The sequence below is a fragment of the Bison bison genome, unplaced genomic scaffold (genome assembly GCF_000754665.1).
Source record: "Bison bison bison isolate TAMUID 2011002044 unplaced genomic scaffold, Bison_UMD1.0 scf7180017864376, whole genome shotgun sequence".
Taxonomy (NCBI): Eukaryota; Metazoa; Chordata; class Mammalia; order Artiodactyla; family Bovidae; genus Bison; species Bison bison.
Genome location: NW_011494948.1, coordinates 9,183,885 through 9,206,243, shown reverse-complemented (window position 1 = coordinate 9,206,243; position 22,359 = coordinate 9,183,885). Strand labels below are relative to the sequence as shown.

General features: G+C 40.9%; 1 protein-coding gene across 4 annotated transcripts in view; it reads left to right on the top strand.

Moving 5' to 3' along the window:
- Window positions 1-22,359, top strand: part of FREM1 (FRAS1 related extracellular matrix 1) — a 217,979-nt gene that overhangs the window by 152,826 nt on the left and 42,794 nt on the right. For 3 of the 4 annotated variants that reach the window (XM_010857025.1, XM_010857026.1, XM_010857024.1), the window contains exons 22-25: window positions 4,470-4,611; window positions 7,406-7,601; window positions 13,140-13,404; window positions 21,145-21,559. In XM_010857025.1, the coding sequence (XP_010855327.1) occupies window positions 4,470-4,611; window positions 7,406-7,601; window positions 13,140-13,404; window positions 21,145-21,559 (1,018 nt within the window). Of the gene's footprint in view, window positions 1-4,469; window positions 4,612-7,405; window positions 7,602-13,139; window positions 13,405-21,094; window positions 21,560-22,359 lie in introns of those variants that run through there. The other variant, XM_010857027.1, reaches the window with a different exon arrangement.

Here is a 22,359-nt window from a genome sequence, read left to right as displayed (position 1 = left end):
AGACATCAGATTGACTAAGAGTATTCAATAAGAAATTTTTGTGTGTATGTCCTTAGGATTTGTGTATTTATAAAAATTAAAAATTTTTTTCAAATCGTGTTGATTTCTGGGCTTATAACTCATCTTCCTTTTGAAATGTTTTCCTTTTTTAAGGAATAATTATTTGTTTAAATTTATTTTCATTGGATTATAGTTCCTTTACACTGTTGTGTTCCCTCGTGGCCCAGATGGTAAAGAATTTGCCTACAGGAGACCCAGGTTTGCTTCCTGGGTTGGGAAGATCCCCTGGAGAAGGGAATGACTACCCACTCCAATATTCTTAACTGGAGAATACCATGGACAGATGAGCCTGGCAGTCTACAGTCCATGGGGTCACAAAGCGTCAAATATGACTGAGTGACTAAAACTACTTTCTACTGTACAGCAAAATGAATCAGTGATACACATACTATTTCCATATTTTCTAGCTGGAATTTTGGATTGGTATAATCTTGATTTATAAAATTGAATATTTGAAAGATATTTTGGTAGTAAAGAGCCTCCTTTCTGATGACCTCACTTCATCTAAGAAAGAGGGAGAGAGATGAAAAATGATGTTTATTAAATGCTTTCTATACAACAGTGTGCTGGATTTGTTCACATATATTTATTTAAATCCCCACCAAAATTGTGTCAAGTAGCTATTGTTTTCTTCACTAAGATAACTGAGCCCAGAAAAGTAAATGACTTAAGGCACTCATTCAGTCTTATCTGATTTACTATTTCTCGCTAGATTCTTGCTGTTAAACCTCCTGGCATAGCTTCATCTACAGAATCACCAAAGTTCCTTCAGCCCTGCTTTGAAGTTTCTCCTTTTTTCCCTTCTGTTCTTTTCCCTTCCATATGTGTCCTTGAGCATATTGCCTCTTGCCTTCTCTCAGAACATGCTCCATTATTTTTTCTCAACTGCATCTTCCATCTCTTCCCTTTTCATTCCTTCTGCTAACAAGACATGGGGATATAGTTAATAGTGAAGGGAGAAAATTCTGGAGCCAAACTGTCTTGATTCAGCCACTTATGGGTAGTGTGATCTTGGGGGAAAAAGAATGTGAAAGTTCTGGTCCTTCAGTCATGTTCAACTCTATGGACTGCAGCCTACCAGGATCCTCTGTTCATGGAATTCTCCAGGCAAGAATACTGGAGTGGGTAACCATTCTCCTCTCCAGGGGATCTTCCTGACCCAATGATCAAGCTCAGGTCTCCCATACTACAGGCAGATTCTTTACCATTTAAGCCACCAGGGAAGCCCTGATTTGATATTGAATGTATTATTTAACCTCTTGCTACCTCTTTGTCAACCTCTTTGTAAATGAGGGTAATAACAGTATCCTTTTCATGTGGTTGTTGAAGGGGTTCAATGAATTAAAATATGTAAAAGTATTTGAAAGGCTGGTTAGAACCTAGTAAGTTCTCATAAATGTCAGTTATTATCATTATTGCTAGCAGGTATCTTCGTTTTAGACTGCATTGATGACCCAGTCCCTCATTCATTTCAGTGCCAAACTATTTGAAGAAATAGCTTGTGCTTGCTTTTTCCATTTCTGCCCACTGTCTCCAAATCTAATGGCTTTCCCACCAAATCTAATGGCTTTTCTCATCTGGCTGGACCTTGTTAGTGCATTTGACACCATTTCTTTGGTATTCTTTTTAGATGCTATAGTCGGTGGTTTTGACTCGTGGGGTTGAACCCCCTTAGCCTACATTTGATTCTAGTGATGGAATATGCCCTACACCTGTCCATACCCTCCTGAAGTACCTGTTGCTGCTGCTGCTAAGTCGCTTCAGTCGTGTCCAACTCTGTGCGCCCCCATAGACGGCAGCCCACCAGGCTCCCCCGTCCCTGGGATTCTCCAGGCAAGAACACTGGAGTGGGTTGCCATTTCCTTCTCCAGTGCATGAAAGTGAGAAGTGAAAGTGAAGTCGCTCAGTCGTGTCCGACTCTTAGCGACCCCATGGACTGCAGCCCACCAGGCTCCTCCATCCATGGGGTTCTCCAGGCAAGAGTACTGGAGTGGGGTGCCATTGCCTTCTCCGAAAGTACCTGTAGTGCTCTGCTTTTCAGCCTCTGGGCAGCAGTGGCTCGTTCAGCCCCTGTCCTGGCACAGGGGAAAACACTCTGAGGACATTCTCCACCTATGAGAGGTAGTAGATAATGTAAGGGTCCCAGCCTCCCATCCTTCAGAGGTAAAATTTGTGGCATTTTCGACGTGGCTCTTCAACAGATCCCCAGTAGGACTGAGTCCCATAGCAATCTTAACTGCTGTGTTGTTGCCCTTTCCTCCTCCCCTCCCTCTCACTTGTTCTGAGGTCACTTCCCAAATAAATTACCTACACTGAGCCTTTGTCCCTTTCAGGGTAACACACTGTGACACACTTTCTTCTCTCTTGAACGCTCATTTTCTTGCCATTTCTTTCTACCAGACTCTTTATCATCTTCATTGTATTGGGTTCCTGTTTCAGTTCATCTATTTCTATTAAAAACACCACTGGGAATTCCCTGGTGGTCCAACGGTTAGGACTCCATGCACTCACTGCCAGAGGCTGGAATTCAATACCTGGTCAGGGAGCTAAGACCCACAAGACGTGAGGTCAAAAATAAATAAATAAATAAAATCACCACTAATCTCCATGAGTCCCAAACCACCATTCTAATCTCCTAGAATGATGTTGATCTTGGAGAGACAGCAATGAGTGTTCCTGAAGAAAGATCTTAGTCTCTTGCCCCAGAATTGAACCTGGGTAGCCTGGATGAAAATGAGGAATCCTCACCACTAGACAAGGGTCTAGAGGCTAGAAGCAAAGTGACTCTGGCTCTTATCCTCAGTGAAAAATGCATTTCTCAAGGAGGCCAAAACTGTAAAAACAGGTACAAAGTTTATTATCAGAGACACAGTATAGCATGTGGGAGAGCACATAGAGAATCGTTTTGTGTGTTTAAGAGTGAAGCAAGGCAGAAATACACACCTGTAGAGAAAGAGTGTGTGTCCACCCTAATGAGGAGGAGTGCAGTAAGGGGGTGATTTTAAATCACTAATATAGGACAGTACTTCCAGATCTTTGTTTACCTTTGGCTAATTATCTTGTTTCTTTTCCCATATGTGACCTGTTCAAGGATTCTCCCCAACATGTGTGCGCACCTTTTTACTAAGATGGATTCACTGCAGATGCTTGTGGGTACATGTTCACACAGTTGGTGCCCCCTGCCTTTTGACCACCAAGGAGTCTTCCTGCATTTGTGCAGAGAAGTTTTCCTTGACCTCAGGATTGGTCCTCTTGTCTCTTTACTTCAGCAGAGCTCAGCTTCTGCCACTAGCTTTGTCCTTGGAGTGTCTGGGTGAGAACAAAGCTGCAATTTTACTCCAGTTGACAAACAGCAGCTGTTCAGCCCAGGGGCCTATCTATCTCCTAACTCAATGGTATTATAGTCTCTTATAAAGAGGAAAGCAAAAGTTGCCTCCTACTACCAGGGAAGATGTCAGTTCCGAGGAGGCAAGAGAAACCTAGTAAGGTTAGAACTATGGTGTTTGGGCTTTGACTTCTCAGCAGAGGACTGGAAAGCTGTTGAGAATGGTCAGTTTGCTACAAAAATGTCCTTGATCTTAATCCCAAGGAAACTTCACAGTTTTTCTCAGAAACAAAGTGTCACAGTTAGTTCTTGTGTGACGACCAAAACCAAGAACAAAAAACAACAGGTGGAAAGAAATCCCTTCTTTACTTTGGCGAGACCAGGGAAAATGGCAATATTGGCTGTGAAGGTGGTCACCCTTTACAGGACACATGAAACCACAGTAGCGGTTTCTATGGTAGAAGTAACAGCTGCTCCCTGACCCGGCCTTCTCTTCAAGATGCCAGGAGTTGACCAGGCAGCTGTGGCACTTGGAAAAGATGAATTGCTGTGAAAACACTGCTAGTTACCCAGAAGATTGTCAAGGAGAAAGAGTAATGTAGCGGGCTACAGATTGCCGAAATATCACCAAATTCATAATGGTCTATCATAAAGGGTACTAGAATACCTGTGAGTAAGTCATTTCATCTTTTTAAGTTTCTATCTATAAAATTAGAAGGAGAATACCTAGCCCACTAACTTCATGGAGCTGTTGTTATATTCATATCAAATAAAATTTTGGAAAAATAACAGTTTATAAAATAAGTTTTAATATAAAATTATAAAGTTCTATACATGTAAAGAGGAGTAGGTAATTACCTCGTGCCATATTCATCAATCCTGGCTAAATATTTTCAGGACTTTCACAGGTAAGGTGAAATGAGAGCTTGTTTCACAAGACTGACTCACCATTTTTAGTACTTTGGAGACTGAAAATCATTCCCTAATTTTTGAAGGTTGAACACTGTAATAGTCATTATGAGTGTCCCCTGTTAAAGCAATGTCTGCTGTTTCGGTATCAACCCAGATATCTTCTTTTTTACAGGAAGGCTGAAATTACAATAAATATGGGCGAAACTCGTATTATTTCTAGTGCTGTTCTCTCAGCCATAGATGAAGACTCACCCAGGGAGAAGATTTACTATATATTTGAAAGAATTCCCCAAAATGGGCAACTTCAACTTAAGGTTGGTCGCCTTTTTTTATTTTTCAGATTGACTGTTAACAGGTTTAAATTTTTTCAATGCACAGATTTGCATAACTTAATTTATTCTGTCATAATCATATTTTGCCCAAAAGTAGAAATTTTAATTTTCCTATTTTGGAGTGAACTCACACTATTCTAAATTTACTTGCTCATTTCAGGGTAAATTCTACCAAAATCAAGGTTTTTCACTGCTCATTTCTCCTTAGGATTGTACCTAAATTGGAGGATAGGAACTTACTGGGGAAAGCAAGTTGTCTAGTTTCTGATGAGAATCAGGCATACTTTGAGATATCTTTATTTCCATCAGATTTTTATTTTAAAAAATAGGCTTTATTTTTTAGAGCAGTTGTGAATATCAACAAACTGATTCTAAAGCTTATCTGCAGAGGCAAAATATCCAGGATAGCTGACACAATATAGAAAAATGAAATTGAAGGACTGACACTACCTGATTTCAAGACTGACTTTATAACTACAGTAATCTAGACAGCGTATGTTTGGTACAGGAATAAACAAATAGATCAATGGAACAGAATGAAAGTAAAAGTGAAGTCGCTCAGTTGTGTCCAACTGTTCTGACCCTTTGAACTACATGTAGCCTGCCAGGCTCCTCCATCCAATGGAATTCTCCAGGCAAGAATACTGGAGTGGGTTGTTATTTCCTTCTCCAGGGGATCTTTGCGACCCAGGGATCGAACTCGGTCTGCCACACTGCAGGCAGACTCTTTACCATCTGAGCCACCAAGGCATCAGAAATCTCTATTTCTGAGAGTTCAGAAATAGACCCACACAAGTATGGCAAACCAATTTTGACCAAGCAGTGGAGAAAAGATAGTCTTTTAACAAATGGTGCTCACCAGACTAGTTCAGACTTTGTATGTGATGCCCAAGGATCAACTCAATACAAATTACAGATCTGTCACTTGAGAAGGTCACTCAAGTAACTCATCAAAATGTCTATGTGATTATTTGAATGCTTAATTTTTAATAAAATGTAGACACAGCCTGAGAATAGCAGCAAGGATTTATTCTGTGGGTAACAGCTTGATTGTCTTAGATTGTGGGCACCATAGAGAATCGAAGTGAAGAGAAATCACTGATTTAAACTGAGGTGCAGCTGTGGCCTTATTTCATTTCAGAGAGTAATGAAGCAGAAATGCAGTAAGAGCTCACACATTTGGGTGGCATGGGAGTGAAAGTGTTTTTGGTTATGTAAAAATCCAGATGGGTCCAGGTTCCCAATATGGCACCATAGAGTGCTCTCCCAGCTCCCTAGGGGTTCTCCAAGTCTCTCCAAGACCAGGGACCCGGCCTCCTGGACTTTCTCGTGCATCTTTGTTTTCTTGTTGACTTTCTTGCGTTTTACCCCCCTTGAGTCCAACTCTTATTTTCTTCCTCTTTGGGGGCTTGCAGATGGATTTTGTCAAGTCAAAGCTCACACTTGGGAATGCAAGTAGGGAATTAGATGGAGATGAGGGAAAGCAAAAGGTATCTTCTTCTGTATTTACTTTCTGGGAAAAGACCATAAAGAAAAAAGTTACATAGATTACAGGCTGTCTGGTTTAAAACCTGAAAGAGTGTCTGCTTTAAAAATTAAATTTTCAAATAAACCTTATAATACAGACAAACAATGAACCTAATTATTAGAATATAATTAACTTTCACCCAGTGAGAACTGGGGCAGAGCATACCTATGTGTGAACATCAGCTGGGCATAACCATTAAAGAGGAGGGAACTTTATCAAATAGAGTGACGAAAGGAAGTGGTAACATGGTGACGGGGAGAGGAGGGCATGTGAAATAATGTGTCAAAGGAAATAAAAAAACAAATGTTTAGATTTCTGTTATTGTCTCTTAAAACATAGGAAAAGCACTTGATAATATCATACAGTAAATTTCTAAGATGACGGTTTTCTTGAATTATGTCAGATGACTTTTATAAGCCACTCTTAGGGAAAGCTATACATCTTAAGAGAATAACAACAGAATTATTAATCAGAGACAGATTTATTATTACTGTATTTTCTAATACTCTCAGTTGTTCTCCCTCAGCATAAAGACCTCCTTTCATTGAAAATGCCACACTTTCTGCACTGAGTTCTGTATAGAATATATGCTTAACTAATGCTGGGTTATTTTTAGAAGAGTATAATTAACAGTAAATATATGATATTTGTAGTTATTTTTGTGCTGACTCAGGATATAAATGTAGGGAATAATAGAAGTTTTGATCATTTTCTTTGGTCTTTAGGAAACCTGAAAAACATAGGGACATTAAATACACCCATTCTATTTTGTTTTATCTACTTCAGATAACTCTCGTGACAAACTGGTTTGAAATACAGGTTTTATTAATTGAACAATGGTATGATCTAAATGATCTAAAAAGAAAAAAGGAAATCCCAAGCGAAACACATTTAATTTTTAAAGAATTAATTCCAACAGCTCAATTACCCACCTGCTCTCATCAGTTGAAATATTTAATCAGCTATGATGGCTTATGATAAATACCTTAGTAGCACTGCAGTTGAATTGCCACATGACTTTGCCAAAAATTCTTTGCTTAGAGCTAGTTTTTTCCCCAAGGTCTGAAATTATTTTAATACATTTATTTCAATGGAAAATATGAGGTAGAATGGCAAAATAATGGAATCTGGGGTTTCCCTGAAAAATCGTTTATATTGGAAGTTTTCAGAGGATACGGAAGATGTCCACTAACACGCCTTGGGAGGCGGGGGAAACCTGGGCCGCTGACTAATTCTGGCATCTTTCAGATAGGGAGGGACTGGGTCCCTCTGTACCCTGGCATGAAATGCACTCAGGAAGAAGTGGATTTGAACTTGCTGAGATATACACACACCGGGGCCATGGACTCCAAGAACCAAGACAGCTTCACCTTCCGCCTCTGGGACGGTGACAACAGGTCACCGGCATTTGACTGCCACATCACCATCAAGAACATGGGGAAAGGTAGAGCACTTCTGTCAGGCTTTATCGGGACGAACTCGTACAGCTGACGTGCGCTGCTGTAAACCTCTGCCATCTTCTCTCCCTCTCTTCCTCCTTCCCTCCTTTCCTTTCTCCCTTCCATCTTCAGACTTAAATTCCATCAGTTATGATTTTATCCGTGGGCTCCTCACTTGTTTTCCCTGGTTTACAAGAGTAGCCAATTCATGTGTTAGTTTCAGTATTTCAAAAAGCCCATTAAAAATCCAGCCTTGTCTGCAATATGGCTGCACAGGTTACTTTAATTGTCAAGGTTTTATGCTTTAAGGAAAATTTTACAAATCAATGTGCCAACCCTAGTTTTATCTTCAGGAATTGAATGATTACTTAAAAACAGAATTTGAAAGGGAAAAGATTTCCAATACAGTAATGATAAAGGAAATATAAATGAATGTATTTTTTAAAAATTTAAAATAATACAAAGAAATTTTGTTGTTGAAAAGGTTGAAAGTTGTTACACTTTTCACTTTGGAAGTGCTAACACATACTCTTTAGGGATGAGGGAGAATGCTGTAAGATAATAAGCTTTTCTGTTTTAAAAAAAAAATGTATTTTGTATTTATTTGGCTGCACCAGGTCGTTGTTGGAACACACAGGCAGGATCTTTAGTTGTGGAGAGAACTCTCAGATGCAGCATGTGGGATCTAGTTCCTTGATCAAGGATTGAATCCAGGTCCCCTGAATTGGGAGTACAGAGTCTTAGCCACTGGGCCAGCAGGGAAGTCCTGATAGTAAGCTTCTCTTGAATTAATTAAGCAGACCATTTGCATGATGGGACTCAACAGCACATAAATGGCAGAAGGAGGAGAGCCAAAAAAGTACTGAAAGCTCAGCAAGGGAGAGAGTAGGTCTTTGATTCTCAACTGTTACTACTGCACACTTTCGCTTAGAGCTTGTGTGAGGAGAGTAAAGATCCTACCTCATTCATCTGTATAGTCTAAGATCTATACATTCTCAGGACCAAGCAAAGTCTTAGATCCTTAGTACATGCTTGATTGATAGATTAACAGAATGCTTTTTTTTTTTTTTTGCCTTGGCTGCCAGAAAGCTCAGAGCTAAATTAAATTGGATGCTTAGGTACAGTAAGTTTTACTTCATGTATGTGGTAAAATTACAGCTGTCCTGAATTTTTTAAAACAAATTTTAATCCAGATTGACTGATTTGGTTATTTTTTTTGAAGGAGAAGACTATATATTTTATTTACTTATTTTATTGATGATACATAATAAGTTCATGTACTGTACACATTTATTTCTCTTTGCAAAAGTAAGACTACATTCTTCATAAATACTTGTCCAGGCAAAATGTAATGCAAGTGAAGTATCTGGGCAGACAACATATGTATTTGGGCAGCAGACTGTCCTGTCATTCTTAGCATGGCGCATTCCCTGGGGAGCACAGAAGTATTCTGTTCCATGCACCCACCTGGGGATTCGTTCTACCCAGGGGCTTCTTTGTCTCTGAAAGGCTCGGAGTCACTTTGAGAATGAGATGTGGATGACAATGGACTTCCCACACGGTGCAGTTGTAAAGAATCCTGCTGCCAGTGCAGGAGATGCAAGAGACATGGGTTTGGCCCCTGGATAAGGAAGATGCCTTGGAGGAAGAAATGGCAACGCACTCCAGTATTCTTGCCAGGAGAATCCCATGGACAGTGGAGCCTAGTGGGCTACAGTCCATGGGGTTTCAAAGAGTTGGACATGGCTGTGCATGCACACATGGGTATGTGAAGGAAAATGGGAGAATTTCATGGGCTAGGCTTGGAGGTAGGGTACTTGCCCTTTGTACATCCTGGTGGCTGAATCACCTTAAGGAGTCTGGGCAGTGGAAACTGGAACAGTACATCCAGAAGAAAAAGTACTGAGGCTGGTGAGGTCCTCCCTAGTCTCTGCTACAAGTGGCATGTGATTATTTTCTAAAAGGATTTGTGAAAATTTAATCAAGTAGATACAGTAACCTGTTGAAACTTTCAGTAGTTCAGAAGCTTTTTTTAAAATTTGGTGGTATTTTTTAATCTCTGTACAGAATCCTATCCTTCCTTCTTTCCTCCTCCTCCTTCACTGCTTTGGTTTTTTCCTTCCTTCCTTCTTTTGGAGGAAATTTTCTTAGGTTGCAGTATAACTTTATAATCAGAATTGTTCATCTCTAAATGAAATTATACTGAATTGTTAGACTAAATTAGACCCTAACATTAGCATATTTGAACACTTTTTGGGAGCCATTATAAATAACGTTATGCTTTCCCGTTGTGCCGTGACTTCTGATTTGCACGGTGGCAGAAATGACTCGGACATCTTTGAGAGACGTTTATAAGGACATTGCCTATAGTTGACCCTCATCCATACTCTGACTAATGTGAAAAACAGTGCTGAAAAACTGGGTTCAGGCCAAACCTAGATATTTTTCCTCCTCTCAGCTCTATCTTCTGCTCTTCATCCTGTGGGTGAATTTTATTTCCTGGCTTTGTTCATTCCTCTTTCTTCTTTGATGTATTCATCTTAACTCCCTCAGAAGCATCTGCGGCTCAGGTTTTGATGTAGAATTAGGTTGACTGTTGATTCTACATTGAACTTAAGTTGCATTTTGAGTTAAAAAGCATAATATATAGAAAAGACTAATTTGATCATCTAAAACAGCATTTCCCAGTCATGGCAATATCAATATTTTGGGATACCTAAGTCTTTGTTGTGCACTATAGAATTTTTAGCAGCAGAAAACAAAGAAGAACTAAAGAGTCTCTTGATGGAAGTAAAAGAGGAGAGTGAAAAAGTTGGCTTAAAACTCAACATTTAGAAAACTAAGATCATGGCATCTGGTCCCATCGCTTCATGGCAAATAGATGGGGAAACAATGGAAGCAGTGAGAGACTTTTTTCAGGGGGTGGGCTCCAAAATCACTGCAGATGGTGACTGTAGCCATGAAATTAGAAGATGGTTGCTTCTTGGAAGAAGAGCTACTAACCTAGACAGCATATTAAAAAGGAGAGACATTATTTTGTCAACAAATGTCTGTCTAATCAAAGCTGTGGTTTTTCCAGTAGTCATGTATAGATATGAGAGTTGGACTATAAAGAAAGCTGAGCACTACAGAATTGATGCTTTTGAACTGTGATGTTGCAGAAGACTCTTGAGATTCCCTTGGACTGCAAGGAGATCCAACCAGTCCATCCTAAAGAAATCAGTCTTGAATATTCATTGGAAGGACTGATGCTGAAGCTGAAACTCCAATACTTCGGCCAACTGACATGAAGAACTGACTCATTGAAAAAGACCCTGATTCTGGGAAAGACTGAAGGCGGGAGGAGAAGGGGACAACAGAGGATGAGATGGTTCGATGGCATCCTGATTCAATGGACATGAGTTTGAGTAAGCTCCAGGAGTTGGTGATGGACAGGGAAGCCTGGCATGCTGCGGCCCATGGGGTCGCAAAGAGTTGGACACAACTGAGAGACTGAACTGAGCTGAACTGGTCTTTACCTATTAGAAGTTAGTCATTGTTCAGTTGCCGAATTGTGTCCAACTCTTTGCGACCCCATGGACTACAGCATGCCAGGCTTCTCTGTCCATCAACAACTCCCAGAGCTTGCTCAAACTTATGTCCTTTGAGTCGGTAATGCCACTGAACCATTTCATCCTCTGCCATCTCCTTCTCCTGCCTTCAGTCTTTCCCAGCATCAGGGTCTTTTCCAGTATTAAAGAGAGTAAACAAAAATAGTGAAATGTTTGAGTGTGTGCTCTTGGGTCAGATGGCTTGGGTATAAATTCTAGCTCTATCTTTCCTCATTGTATAATCATTTCCAAGTTGGTAACATTTGTACACCTTAGTTTCCTCATTTATAGCCTAGACGCATGGCAATGGCTAATCACAGTGTTGGTGTAAAGTTTTAAGAGTCTTTCTCCCTTACTTAGCACAAAGTTGAAACTCAAGGGTATTTTAATTATGATAATTTTTTTATGAACCTCAGGTGAACAAAATTTGATATAACCTTTAGTTTATGAAGCTCTGTATCCTTTGTGTGTGATCAACTTCTTTGCTCATTCAGACACTCACTCATACAGTCTTTTAAATACACATAACAGCACCTGTGCAGCCACCATACATACAAGAACTGGAATATTAACAGTATCAGAATCTACTATCTACCCGTTCCATCCTCCAGAGAAAACCACCATCCTGAATTTTGCGTTAAGTTTATTACTTTGGTTTGTAGTTCTCTGGGACTTGCTCACTCAACTGATACCTGTTAATAAGCTACATCTGTGTGACTGCGTGTAGCTGTAGTGCATTCATTTTGCTACTTTGCAAAATTCAGCTGTGTGAATAGGCCACAGCTTGTTTATCCATTCACCTTCTGAAAAGGCATCTGGGTTGTCTCCAGTGTTTTCAGTTCCAAACAGAGCTGCTGTGACCTTTCTAGCACAGACCTCCTGGGTACAAGTGCACATGTTTCTCTCCAGCACACCACTGGAGTGGCATCACTGGGTCTAGGCATATGTGAGTATCCAACTCTTTACAGAATAATTCTAGGCTGTGTACCAGTTTACGCTCTAACTAGAAATGTATGCAAGATTCTACATCCTCTTCAACACTTGCCGTCTTCAGCTGTCCACATCTTGCCCTATCAGAGTGATATGAGATGGCAATTTATTGTGATCTTGATCTGTAGTTCCCTGACTATTCATGAGAATGAGCATATCTTGCATCTTTATTGGCCTTATGTCTTGCCCCTTCTCTGTGATATCTGCTCATGTCTTTGGCCAAATTCTTTGATTAGTCCCAGTCATAGAAACCTTACTATATCATATTAGGGTTTGTTTTTTTTTTGGTCACTTCTTAAGTATTTTTTTATTGGAGTATAATTGCTTTACAATGTTGTGTTAGTTTCTGCTGTACAACAGTGTGAACCCCCTCTATGTGTACATGTGTACATATATCCTGTCCCTCTTGGACCTCCTTCCCAGCAACAACCCCTCCATCCCACCCATCTAGGTCACCACAGAGCACCGAGCTAAGTTCCCTGTGCCATTCAACAGCTTCCCCACTAGCTATGTTTTACACATGGTAGTGTATGGGCTTTCCAGGTAGCTCAGTGGTAAAGAATCCACCTGCCAGTGCAGGAGACACAGGAGATGCAGGTTCAGTCCTTGGGTTGGGAAGACCCCTGAAGGAGGAAATGGCAACCCACTCCAGTATTCTTGCCTGGAGAATCCCATAGACAGTGGAGCCTGGCAGGCTACAGTCCATAGCGTTGCACAAAGTCAGACACTGCTGAGCACCTGAGCACACATGCCTATGCACGTTTGTATGTCAAACCTAATCTCCCAGTTCATCTCTCTCTCCGCTGCCCCTCATGTCAGCACATCCGTTCTCTACACCTCTGTCTCTATTCTTACTTATCCTAGAATTGAGATTTTGATTTCTGCAGTTTGGCCTTTGCTTTTTAGCTTCACTATGGATGTTTTATTTTTCAAATTTTGACCACCATCTCTTCTGCCACACAGGTGATATTGTCATCCTGGCAAAACCACTTGTGGTGTCTAAAGGTGACAGAGGTTTCCTGACGACCACCACTCTCCTTGCTGTGGATGGAACAGACAAGCCCGAGGAACTTCTCTACGTCATCACCTCCCCGCCGCAATTTGGCCAGGTTGAGTACGTCCGCTATCCTGGGGTCCCCATTACAAGCTTCAGCCAAATGGATATAGCAGGACAGACAGTCTGCTATGTAGATAAGAGCACGACAGCTGTCCACAGAGACACGTTCAGGTGAGCCCTGAGGAAACTTTTCAGAACACCTTCTTTGAATGAATGCTTAGAAAGACAAAGGCAGGGAAAAATATGTCCTTTTCCAGCTCGGGTATAAATCTGCTCTTCATCCATTGCCTTGATGGATGAGAGAGAAGGGTGCATAATTAAATTAACAGTAGTAGCCAGGCAAGAAATCAGGGCTTGTTTTTTAAAAATAAACACCTAAGCAAATCTCCATGCAAGCTGTTCAGTGAAGAGACATGTGAAGACCTGAGGATCTCCAGTAATGAGAGATGTGGCAAAGTAATTTACCTCTTCATTTGAGTCTGTTTTTCTATCCAAGGAAAAGAAATTTGCTAGTAAACATTTGGCATAAGCAAACAGTGCCTTTTGATACAATGTGTTTGGGTAACTATATCATAAATCATGTTGTCATAAAGTGGATCATATTTCCCCATAGAAACAGTGTTATAATTGGGGGCTGTGCACCTGTTCAAGGATTCTGTATCAAATAAATCACTGGGAGGAATAACAATCTGTTGAAAAGGCAAAGATACAACATTAATGAAAGTCTACATTCATTTAAAATACTGAAATCTGTTTCCAGTCACATAAAGCAAGAAAAACTCTAGAGGGTCTATCCTTTAGCAGTTATCAAAACTGGCTGAACTTGGGGTTCTTGATAGAAATACAGATTCCCAGGGCTGGGTTGAGAACCCAGAAATCCTGGACCAGCCTTTGGGGGACCTTGGTACACATCTAACCCTGAATTCTCCAATTAAGAAAGAGGCTCTGAGAGCGTTGATTTATCTTCCATACACACAGGGCTTCTGTCCTCCACTATGATTTTTGTCATGTCAGAATGCAACCTTCCAAAGAATGCTATAAAATAACACAACTGTAGCAGACTCCTATGTTATTTGACAGGCTCCCATAAACTATCAAGTACACGGATAACCCGTGTCCAAATGCCACTCTCCTCTATCGTATATCTTATCTAATTCAGTATGTCTGCCATGATAAACAATGTTTAAATGTCAATAAAGATTATTTTGCTTGCCTTTTTGGTATTTGGAATGATGATTTGAAAAGATGAGTTGTATAGTTAGGTAAAAAAAATCCAGGGAAGTGTAGACTAATACCTCCTTTTTTTCTTTAGACAAATGTTCTTAACAAGCAGATGATCATTTGGTGGCTCACTATCTTAATACCAATTCAGTGCTTGAGTGTTGCTAGGTGTCAACTAAAACATCAGAAGTGAGGATTACTTTTCACACCGATTCCTTGGCTTGGGATACGGTACAGTCATGAAAGCACGAAATTGGGGTCAGTTCTGTCTTTCATGACCCACATCTCTGGTTTTCCTCAAGTCATTCCTTCTCCTGTGCTCCTATAAACCCTTCTGTAAAAGGAATGAAGCTCATAGTGGCTATGTCAGAGTTGTTGAGAGCTTTAAATGAGCTTATGTGTAATGTTCTTAATATGGAATCTAGAAAAATGATACTGATGAACCTATCTGCAGGGTAGGAATAGATGAGCAGACATAGAGAATGATTTTGTGGACACAGTGGGGAAGGGGATGGGGGACGGACTGAGAGAGTAGCATTGTCAGACATACACTACCCTACAGAAAATAGATAGCTGGCAGGACGCTGCTGTATAGCACAGGGAGCTCAGCTGGATACTCTGCGACAACCTAGAGAGGTCGGACGGGAGAAGGGGTGGGAGGGAGGCTCAAGAGGGAGCAGGTACATGTATATATATATATGGCCAATTCATGGTGTTGTACGGAGGAGACTAACACAACATTGTAAAGCTATTATATTCCAATAAAAAACCCAAAACACGGCACATAGGAAGAACAAGATAAGTATTGGTTTCTATTATGAATATTAGATTTCAATGTTTATTTTAATGTTTCTATTGTTTTTGTTATTCTTGTAGTTATTGTTTACCATATTCTTGACTTGGCCCCCTTTTTTTGCTCTCCAATCTTTACAATACCAAGATTAATCTTGAAGGAAGGAAGAAGTTATAAAGAGCAATATGATTCCTTTTTTCCTGCTTATTAATGGAGGGTGGATGCTTATTAGCTTAGCGCAGGTATATCAGATTCAGGGTTTTTCATTTGACACCCATTTCTGGAACTTCTTTTTCCTGTCCATTCCTATTTGCTTCCATCCATGCCTATGGGAGAGTCTGCTGAAGACATTCATGACTGTATTGGAGAAACCAGAGATTCTGCTGGTGAAGCCAAAGAATGAACACATAAAGATGTTGAGAAATAATGATTAGGCCTTAATTAGATGGTAGTGATGAGCTGAGAATAAAAAACGGTATCTCTCTCTAATTCACATCCATAGAGAATCATACTTGAGGGTGTTTATAAAATCATTCATCCCAGGAGTTTCTAAGTCTCTAGATTCTCAGGAGAGTTACCTGAGAGATTTACAAAATTTAAATTCTTGGGCCTCACTGCAGAGAGACAGCCTTAGTAAGTTCAGTTTCAGGCCTAGGAATCTGTATTTTCAAAGCTCTCCAGGTGCTTCCGATGCTGCTGGGACTAGCCATGTCCAATCCAGTCCAGCGCATTGTTCCCAGTGTGTTCTGAGGCATCTGAGGGTTTACAGGAGCCTCTGAGGTCCTCTCCCAGACAGCACATGAAGGGGCTGAATTGATGGTGTTCTGCAGCTCACATCTCGAGTTACTAAGATAACTTTGTTTTGTTTGTTGGTGGTTTGACTTTTAGTTTGTTTTGCATAGAGAGCTTCTGGGCAAGGTTTTCATTTAGCAGAAACTCTGTGACTCAATTGTGTAAAATGAGTGATTAGTACCACCAATGCTACAAAGATGCAAAATGATGTCGGCTGGTACAGAAAGGAGACGTTAAGTAATAGAGATTTGAGAGTGAGAAACTCCTTTTTAATACTCTCAATCCTTCTGTTTGTAGAAGGAAGTCTCAGGCGGCCTGTGCTCATATGTCCTTAACAGCTCTTCAGTATGGACTGTTTTTCCCTTTTTAGCAAAGAGCGTACAGGCCTCAGGCTCCAAGCCATTGGCCAACAACATCTAGCGTGAATGAAAAACAGTTGGTTTCTTGTATTTATTTTTGTGGTGTTTATGGTGATTTCGTTTTTATGAGTGAAAACTTTGGTCTTTTAGTTGTTAAAAGGTTTCTTTTCAAGTACATTTATTTAAGAAGAACAATGAGTTGATATAAAGCATAATAAGAGTACAAGTAGTACCAGAAAATGGCAAAAATTGTGAAGGTGGTGTTTGAATGACTCAAGATTAGGAAACAGGTTCATTGAGACAATAAACAGCAAGGGTAGGAAAACACTGATTTAATCCAGCCCCTTCATTTATGTGTAAGAAAGCTACTCTTGATACACCTGTAATGGATCAAGCAGTGTGTGCGTGCATGCTAAGTCGCTTCAGTCATGTCTGACTCTGTACGACCCTGTGGACTGTAGCCTGCCAGGCTCCTCTGTCCATGGGATTCTCCAGGCAAGAATACTGGAGTGGGTTGCCGTGCCTTCCTCCAGGGGATCTTCCCGACTCAGGGATCGAACCCTCGTCTCTTATGTCTCCTGCCTTGGCAGGTGGGTTTTTTACCACTAGTGCCACCTGAGAAGCCCCATCAAGCAGTGTCCTAGACCCTTTTTACTCTGAAGCCTTACACCACCACCTTGAGAGAGATGTCTTGTTCCCATTTTATGGGTGAGAAAAGTGAGTCTCGAAGAGGCAAGAAGTCACCTAAATTGACATAGCTGAGTATCAGAGCTAAATTTGGGCTGAGATCTCATTGTGGAGAGATCTGACTGCACTAAAAACCTTGTGGAGAATCTTTTCTTGTGGGAAGGACCCTTCTCCATGTGCGTCATTCTGATGTTTGGCCAGCAGTTTTGCATATTTATAATGGAAGAGCCTCACATCTGCTGAAGACCCTTGTTTTAATCTTGTCATTTCACTAACCCAACCATTGTGTTGTTTGTCAGGTGGCTTTCAACCAAAGCTGAAAGGCTGTTTTTTTAATGAAAGTGTCATCATGGTGCTTTTTAAAAATTAAATATATGCAACCAATCTAATCACCTAAATTTATGTTGCTTGCTGTTAAATCTGGCAAGGAATTTGGCTGGGGAGAAGAGATAAATTCTGTGGCAGAGATCTTCCCTCCTCCCTTCACTTTTTAATGTAAGCTCTGGCAGCATTAATTAAACGGGGGAGTTTAATGGTCAGATTTTACCTTCTGCAAAAATATTTTGTGAATCATAAATTTCTCCTGTATTGTTTGGTGCTGCTGGCCTGGAAGAAGGATTTGGCAGCACATTCTGGGACAGCTGACACCAAGTGATTAGCAAGCTGACTTCAGCTGCTGGCAGCCGGGTTCTAAAAGAACATGCTAATGTCCTCCATTTTGACATGCCGGTTGGACTTTTTTTTTTTTTTCCTGAAGAACTGGCTCTATTTATGATTCCATTTTTATCTTTTAAATGCCATGACAGATGGCAGATTCTTCAGCCAACTCTATTGCCAGGAAATGCAGAAAGCTTGAAAGCACCATGGTAATGGTGAAATCAGGCCGGGCAGGCACCCCACACAGATCTGAGAGTCATTCCCCAAATTTCATGAGACAGTGGTCATCTTGGCTGCATTTCCTCTCAGGGGGGGCATAATAAAGGGAATTAAACAAAATGGACCCACAGAAGGACCTGCCACCTCAACACCACTGGCTTCTTAAGCTTGACTGGATGCCATAATAGCAATGGCACTATTGTTATAAATCTTGGAAATCTATTTGGAAGGTTTCTTCTGAGGGGGATGGTGTGGGCCATTTGCAAGATCATCTGGTCAACGTTTACAGGCACAAAGCGTTGACCTTGTCGCACTGGTTCTGCTAGGCTTTTTTTTCTTTTGACTGGGAATCCAACCAGGGCCAATTCACCCCATCTCTCACTCTCTCTGATAATATTCTCTGCTTGTGAATAGTTTGCACTGTTACTTGTGAATGTGGAAAGATGTACTTGATCCAGTCATGTTGGGACATTGCATCCTTTTGGCCACTGGCTTGTTAGCTTTCTGTCCGTGCAGACAGCTGCCTGAGCGTCCCAGCTGGGAACACCGGACTCAGGAAACATGTTTCTTATCTTAAATGGTCCCTAACCCACTCACCCTCATTCCCCTCTGACTGAGGGCAGACTGCTGATTTTCATTGTGGTCAGATGCCCGTCAGAGGCAGAGAGGAGTCTAAGATGGACTGCCTAGATCATGAGAAAACTTCAGTGGCCTCGGACAGGTCACATGTATGTGGATAATGCAGCCACTTTGAGACTGAGCTTGGGGCACCCAGTTGGGCATTTTTGGAATTTAGTCTCCAGAGGAGAAAGTCAGAATCAGATACTCAACATGGCCACCTCTGATGCGCCCCTGGCAGCTTCACCTCCTTGCTCCTGATGGCTGTCCCTCCCCTTCTCTCCTGTTTTCTTTTTCTTCCTTCTCCACCGGTATTTGACATGCCTACATGTTCTCTGGCTTAAGTCTGTACTCAACTATAAATTGCTAATTTAAAACTCTCCAAAGAGCATGTTTTTATATAGATAGCCATTTTATATTGTGAAAGAGGGCAAAGTTGAAGGCATGAAGTGTGTTTCTGGAGAGGTTGCATGAAAATGGAGGCCCTGAGAGGATGCCTAGTCTCCAATTTTTACCTCTGCTCAGATAGACTCCAGGGAGGAAACATGACAGAGTTAACCAGAAAACAATAGAGTAAGGGCATAATTCCATGAAAAGCATCCCCTGAGAAACAGACTATGATTTTTGTACCTAAAAATGTGTATCACCTGATCTTTGATATTGTCAAGGTGACTAATAACTTAAAAGGTGAAGAGCATACACAAATATTTTTTTCTCAGGTGTGATTTTTTTTTCTTCTTAAAAAATAATAGATTTTGCAAACACTCCATGATCCAGCAATGAAATTACCTATTTGCTTAGGATATATTTATCCAAACATATTGTTTTGTTTTAAGGAAACTATGATTTTGTTCCATCTACATTTCTAAAGTTGATTCCATATTCTTGTTTGAGCTATGGGGGAAAAAGAAACCAAACAGGTTGTATTCTTTACAAATCAAGGTATGTGACATGTCCAAAAATGTGTTTTATTTTGAGTATTTCACTTAGCAGTTTTAACTTTTTGGACAAGGATTCCTTTTCCATGCATCGCATCCTATTTTCCTAGTAGGCAGTCTTACCAGCTTGATAATTAGAAAGCTCAAAAATGTTAGCCTAGCCTTCAAAGCAAAATCTGTATCTGCCAAACTCATCTCCCTGTAACTTCTGGTCCAGCTGCTCTTGTCCCTGAGTCCTTTGCCTCAGGCAGGCTGGCAGACTCATCACGCTCACACAACCTGGTTTCATATTCCTTCATGTTCAACAGCAAAGCATCAACCTTCTACCCCTGAGAGATAAGATATCTTTTGTAGAGAATAAAAAACTTGGTAGTCACATTTGTCAAATTTATAAAATAAATATAAACCCCATATCTTCTCTAATTTTAAAAAAGAACCTCCAAAGAAAATTCTTTTATCATTCAGTGTTATACACACTACAGTGTTTTAGGAGATTTTTACATTTGTGGAACATAAGAGTGTTTCTATCCCCCATGACTGTTTCAGAACTGGTACGTGGGAAAAAAACAAATAGACACAATTCCATGATTGTTTTGAAGTGTGTTTCTTTGGCCAGTGGTGAATGTGTCAATTCCATTTGAGATTAGTGATTTCCTAACTTTTTGGAGTTTCAATAGCAGATTTTGTTGGCTTAATTTCATCATAGTCTCAATTGTCCTTTGTATAGAAATTACACATTGAAATGTTCTAAGGGTGATTTTGGTTAGTTTAATTTTGAGATTGTCGGTGTGGGTGGAATGTGATTTAGTGATCAATGTAATCAGAAGCATGCCGTGGTGTCACAGAGCTTCAAGTGTAAGAAACATCTTGCTCAGCTTGGATTTGTGTCATTTCAGTTTTCTCTTCTAGGTCTGCAGTGATACTTAGGCACCATGACTCTTTCTTAGTGGATTGTTAAACCAGCAGTCACTAAAACGGCAAGAACAGAAGGTGTGGAGTCAGAGGACCTGGGTGTTGGTCCCAGTTCTGTCTCCGACCTGCCTTATGATCTGCCATGTTTCTGAATCTTTCCACTCTAATTTTCTTTTCTTTAAAGCAGGGCAATAATCTTTGTCCAACACAACTCCCCCATATCTTGTCATGGGCAAATGAGGAAACAAACAAAAAAATATGTGAATTGAGTGAATTAGCCAAATTCAGCCTACTCAGTACTTTATTGGATGGGCTTCCAATGATCAGCCTTAAGAACTGAGCCTATTAAAATCTCACAAAGAAAATACAACTGCAAAAGAGTCTGGGCTATGAAATTCCTATTTGGGGCAAGAAATGACACTAAGTATTGACAAGCCTGAGAAATATCATTGGCACAGTTAACCTGCCCCATCCCGGGAATCTACCATCCATGCTGCTGAGCAATACTTGGGGGGTTAGAATGGTCCATGTACGCATTGTCTAGTGACTGGTTTAATGGACAGAATGGTGTCCTCCTGAAAGATCCGCTCTTGAGCTTTCCTTCACATCCCAACACAATATGTCCTTGAGTAAAGGTGTGTATTGTTATCATTTCATTCCAATAGATGGTGACACAAGAATCCATGTTGAAGGCTGCCTTGCCTCTCTTTGCCAGATTCATCGTCAGCAATGGACTTCAGACCAAGCCTGGGGTTTTTGAGATCACACTGGCGACTGTGGACACAGCCTTACCCGTGGTGACCAGGAACAAGGGGTTGAGACTGGTTGAAGGGGCCACGGGCCTGCTCTCCCCTGACCTCCTGCAGTTGACTGACCCTGACACTCCAGCCGAGAAGCTCACCTTTCTTCTGGCCCAGCTCCCACGGCATGGCCAGCTCTACCTGCGGGGGATGGCGCTGATCCCACACAATTTCACTCAGCTGGACGTGGACAGTGGGCATGTGGCCTATCGGCACTTGGGAGGGGATTCTTGGACTGACCACTTCACTTTTGTGGCCACAGATGGGACGAACCATGGCTTTCTTGTGGATGGGAGAGTGTGGCAAGAACCTGTATCATTCACCATCCAGGCAAGTATAACAAATACGCATTTCATGGCCAGAGATAAGGAGAACATGACTTCCGGGAGAACTGTTTCCTTTCCTTCCTACAGCATGCCTACAGCAGGCACTAAGCAAAGCACCAAGCATGTTAATATGAACACAAAACAGATGTGCTGCCTGTGTGCAAGATAATGATTGACCTTTGGAGTCAGTGGTAATACACAAAGGACCAAAATACATTTGGAGACAGACACCTAGGTTGGAATTTCTGCTTTCAGTGTTTTCAAAGCTGTGTGAACTAAAAAGAGTTTTTTGACTCTTCTGATTCTACAAAAAAACATGCCTTACAGCATTGTGGTAAGACTTACACAAGATAAGGTATCTAAGGTACTAGCATGTTGCCTGAAGTATATTAGGTATTCAGTCTCTTATAATTGCTTTTATAATATCTAACTATACTTTTATAATGATGCTTATTGGCCTATGTTATCTACTGGCGTTGTTGTCGTTCAGTTGCTAAGTCTTGTCCGACTTTTTGTGACCCCATGGACTGCAGCATGCCAGGCTCTTCTGTCCTCCACTATCTCCCTAAGTTTGCTCAAATTCATGTCCATTGAGTCAGTGATGTTATCTAACCATCTCATCCTCTGCCGTCCCCTTCTCCTCTTGCCCTCAGTCTTTCGCTGCGTTAGGGTCTTTTCCAGTGAGTTGGTTCTTCACATCAGGCTGCCAAAGTATAGAACTTCAGCTTCAGCATCTGTCTTTCCACTGAATAGTCAGGGTTGATTTCCTTTAGGATTGAGTGGTTTGATCTCCTTGCAGTCCAA